The following is a 4,717-nucleotide window of genomic DNA, read 5'->3' as shown; positions in this document are numbered from 1 at the left end:
TTTTTTTATCCAGTTATATTATTAATAAATTAAGGTAAACGCTGCACTAATAGACATACGTTTCGTTTGCATATAGTGATGCTAATTATAATGATTAAGCTCTACGGCGTATCGTGTAATAACCTAGTAGGCCTAGGCTTGAATAGTCAACCTCAAAAATAGGAAATACATTTGAAACCATAACGACGCAGTGCATTCTGGGTAACGTGGTCCGCTGTGCTCACGCGCACGCTGTCATTCAACACTGCGCTGATGTCTGCTGCGGTCATTCTAGCCGCTGTGCTCGGCGGCGGGGTTTTCTTCATTGCCCGGAGATTATTCTTCCGGAGGAAAGCGCTGAAATTGCTGAGTTACCCAGCGGGTCTGATGCGCGGAAAGACTGTGATAGTGACCGGGGCGAACAGCGGCATCGGGAAGGCGACGGCGGCGGAGCTGCTGAAGCTGCAGGCCCGTGTGGTCATGGCCTGTCGGGACAGGCAGAGCGCGGAGGAGGCGGCCCAGGACATCAAGAAGCAAGCCGGTCCGAATCAGGGAGAGGTCGTGATCAAACACCTGGACCTCGCGTCGCTCCAGTCTGTGCGCAGCTTCTGCGAGGAAGTTATCAGGGTTTGTTTACAACGGTCTCTTTCTCTTTTAGCCATTGAAGCTAGGTTGCATGTCATTAAATATAAGCTACAACACAATGGAGTATGGATTAATGACTCAGGCAAAAGCTTTTGAGAAAATGGCCCAATTAGTTCTCAAAAAACACGAAACGTGCCAACACTTACATGTTGTGTAACTAAAGGTCAGGTCCCACCTGTGTTTCTCAGTGAAATGAGCTATCCAATGTCCTGAATATGATATGAATGTTGTACTCCTACTGTAATGTTAATATTACTACAATTATTGTTAGCACAATTAAACCGTGGCAACTTAGTTCTAGCCACCAGTCATGAAAAATGACATTCACTACTTACAATGTTCAAAGCCGGTATTAATGGGATTGCATATTATTATTATTATTATTATTATTATCATCACTTATTATTATGGTAATTTCACCATAACTACATCCTACATGAGAAAATGTGGTTGCTGTGAACCATACTATAGTAAAGTAGGCCTACTTGAATTAATTTATTGTGGTAATTCGGTTGCTGTGGTAATATAACAACTATTGTAATATAAACGAATTACTTTGACCCAATACTGTACTAAGTTTTCTACAACTATAGGGTATATTATATTACAATACACTACAGTTTACTGTAGTAAAAACTAAAGTATACTACGGTATTTATTACATTTTATCAGTTCACTAGTTAATACTACATTTATAATGTAGCATTAGCATTTATTAGCAAAGTGTTGTAAATACTATAATATGTCTACAGTATAAGACACTGTACTATAGTATGGTTCAAAACACTAGTATTTACTATAAATTACTATAGTATTTTTTCATGTGGGTTGTATTAACTGTGGGTATTTTGCAGAGGTTGCGTTAGACTTTAACCTTGTCCGTTATTTTGACGCACAGGGTCGTACAATTTCCATCATAATCTATTATTAGCCGTCATTTTAATGTTCATATTTTAATTATATTAACACATTTAATTGCTTGTATTTTTGTTCACATATTCATTTTTAATAATGAACCTACAGGACGAGCATATAGGCTTATGCATTTATTTATTTATCACGAGAACAGATGAAGAGAGACTGTGTGTCACTTTTCATGTTCAGCGTTAGGCTACACACCGCAGTGACAGCGGAGGCCACTGAAAACAACAAAATATGCTAGGGCTGGGTACAAAAAAAAATTGAATTTAATAAAAATGTAATAGATTCTCATTTTTATGAACCAATATCGATTCTTATCCCAATCATTCTGTTTTCAGTTGACGAATGAACCGTACATATAGTACATATACTAGCACTTACCTATTCTTTGAATTTAATAAAAATGTAATAGATTCTCATTTTTATGAACCAATATCGATTCTTATCCCAATCATTCTGTTTTCAGTTGATGAATGAACCGTACATATAGTACATATACTAGCACTTACCTATTCTATTCTATTCTGTTCTATTCCATTCTATAAAAAAAAAAACCTAGCTATGTGTACTGTGCTAGACTAACTGAGACTTGTCACAGCACTTGCATAATGTTGCTCCCTCGTAGGGCTGGGTGATATAGCTAAAAAAAAATGTATCAACGATATAATGTTTCATATCGTTCGGTATTGATAATTATTGACATTTTTTATAAACTTTTTTAAAACAAAGAGCAATAGAATTTTTTTTTTTTTATTGAACCACTGTATTTTTTAATTAACCCAATTTATTGAGACAAACAACAAATATTTTTTGTTTTAACAGTCAAACACAAAATAAAAATTAAACGCATATCTCATTTCTAATATTTTATATGCAGATTAAATAGGTCTTAAGGAAACTTTTGTCTTGTCTCCCGAGGCCACAGGAGGGTGCAATGTGCAAAATAATACAGCGCATTTAAATTGTCAACGCAAGGAAGTAACTATAAAAAAACGTGCATTACGTCTAAATTAACTCATAGAAATCAAATATAATTTCGTAAATTGCATAAACAATTTTGAACAAAACAGCATCATGTATTTATGCATTGCTTAATCCAAAGAGCCGAACGGCCAGTCACACAGATTGCATTTAAAAACATGAGACGCAGTGAAAAGGAATAAACCTCCACAAATTCGTGACGTGTTTTCTAAAAGTTTAAACTGTTAACTTTGCATGGCTTTCTATACATCTCTTGTGTGAGTCGCGAGTGCAGCAGTCATATGTGTCCGTCTAAAAAATGCACTGAATATGCGTTTTGTGTGAATGGCTTGGTTTCGGTTTTAACCTAATCAAGATCTTCTCTGCTTTGAGCTTCTGTATTTCTCTAATATTTTGAATGAATAACGCAGCAGCGGCGCGTCTCGTGGGATGCAACAACGTCACTTACATCATCACCGTATCTCGCTGCGCCACTGATGACGCTCCCTGATGCACACCTAACATTAAAATGTTTATTTTAAATTCGACTAATATTCATTTTTGGCAGGCACAGCACTCATTTCAGCATGTGTTCGTTTGTGTGTGTGCTGTCTGCGTCACTCATAGCACGTGCCTATATCATGCACTATATCGAACTTTTTTTCCTATCGTTATCGAAGAAGGTGTACCGTCGATAAATATTGATACCGTTTTATCGCCCAGGCCTACTCCCTCGTTCGTCTGATTGCTTCTATTGTTCTCCTCATTTGTAAGTCGCTTTGGATAAAAGCGTCTGCTAAATGATTAAATAAAATAAAAATAAATATATATAGTGTGTATTAGGGCTGCACGGTTAATCGAAATTAAATCGCAAAGGCGATAAATCGCGATTAGGCAGAAGCTGTGATTGTCATGCGTATCTTTCAGTGAAGCACGGTTCTGTAATCAGTAGTTAATCTTCACCTGAAGGCCAGAGGGCGCTCTCGCGCGGAAACTCCAAATACACCCTGCAGAAGAAACCCAGGAAATCCCTATAGGTTGCAGAATAAACAGAAGATAGGGATGGGCCATACCTTTTATTTTATTTGTGATACCGATACTCATTTTTTAATTATTAAAAGAATATAATCAGTAATTATACTCCCTTAATATTAGATTTTAAAGCCATGGTTTTTTTTACATTTCACAGGCCTTTTTTGTTTACACTGTCAGAAATAAAATATACTATAATTGTGTTTTAGCCCTTTACTGGGGCAGTAACTTCAAAGGTGCAACTATACCCTTAAAAGGGAGCATATTAGTACCGTACAAGTAGGCATGCTTTAAGGGTAGATAAGTTACAAAGGTGCACCTTTGAGGGTACCTCATGAAAAATAAACATGATGTTACATAAGTACTAAAATATATTATTATTATTATTGCCATGGTAAATTTGTGGTTACTGCAGTTTTACTTCAAATACTGTGGTAAACCGTGGTTACTGTAATAAAACCATGGTTAATTTTTGTAAAAGGCTACCAGGCTGTTGTACCCCTAACGGTGAAACTTTAGCATATTTTATTCTGACAGATTTATTAACAGCAATTACAGAACATAACACAATCCATTTGAACTTTTAACAACCAGTTTAAATAAATTTACTTGCACAAACTAGCCAATTTAAAATAAATATTACATGTACACAAAAGTTTGGGGTCAGTAAGATTTTGTAATATTTTTTTTTAAGTCTCATGCTCACCAAGGCTGCACTTATTTGAACAAAAACAAACAAACAGTAAAAGCAGCAATATTGTGAAATATAACAATTAAAAAAAAAACTATTTCCTATTTGAATATATTTTAAAATGTAATTTAAAATGCATCTGTGATCAAAGCAGAATTTTCAGCATCATTACTCCAGTCTTCAGTGTCACATGATCCTTCAGAAATCATTCTAATATCATTTGCTGCTCAAGAAACATTTATTAATATTGCTGCTTAATATTTGTGTGGAAACCGTGATGCATGTTTCAGAATTAATGTTATATATAGTAGCAATGTTATGTAGGCTAATGTAATGTAATAATGTGGCAATGGTTTCTTAAGATCTACTTATGCCTCTGATGCTTTTAGGAAACGCAGCCCTATTTGAATAAGCACTGTGAGCCATGCGTCAGTAGCGAACGCTGTCTGTGATTGATTGGTTCTGTCTTTCAGCATTTGCGTGTGTTCC

The 4,717-nt window shown here is 35.8% G+C and overlaps 1 protein-coding gene across 1 annotated transcript in view; it reads left to right on the top strand.

Moving 5' to 3' along the window:
• The first annotated feature begins 235 nt into the window (after positions 1-235).
• LOC107582098 (retinol dehydrogenase 14-like) overlaps positions 236-4,717 on the top strand; it is an 8,883-nt gene continuing 4,401 nt past the window's right edge. The window contains exon 1 of the mRNA XM_016267835.1: positions 236-606. Coding sequence (XP_016123321.1) covers positions 253-606 — 354 coding nt within the window. The 5' untranslated portion in view covers positions 236-252. The remainder of the gene's footprint in view (positions 607-4,717) is intronic.

This window comes from Sinocyclocheilus grahami, unplaced genomic scaffold (assembly GCF_001515645.1).
Source record: "Sinocyclocheilus grahami isolate Dianchi unplaced genomic scaffold, SAMN03320097.WGS_v1.1 scaffold40.1, whole genome shotgun sequence".
In the NCBI taxonomy this organism is placed as follows: Eukaryota; Metazoa; Chordata; class Actinopteri; order Cypriniformes; family Cyprinidae; genus Sinocyclocheilus; species Sinocyclocheilus grahami.
The sequence above is the reverse complement of the archived record's forward strand: the minus strand, read 5'-3'. Positions and strand labels throughout refer to the sequence as shown.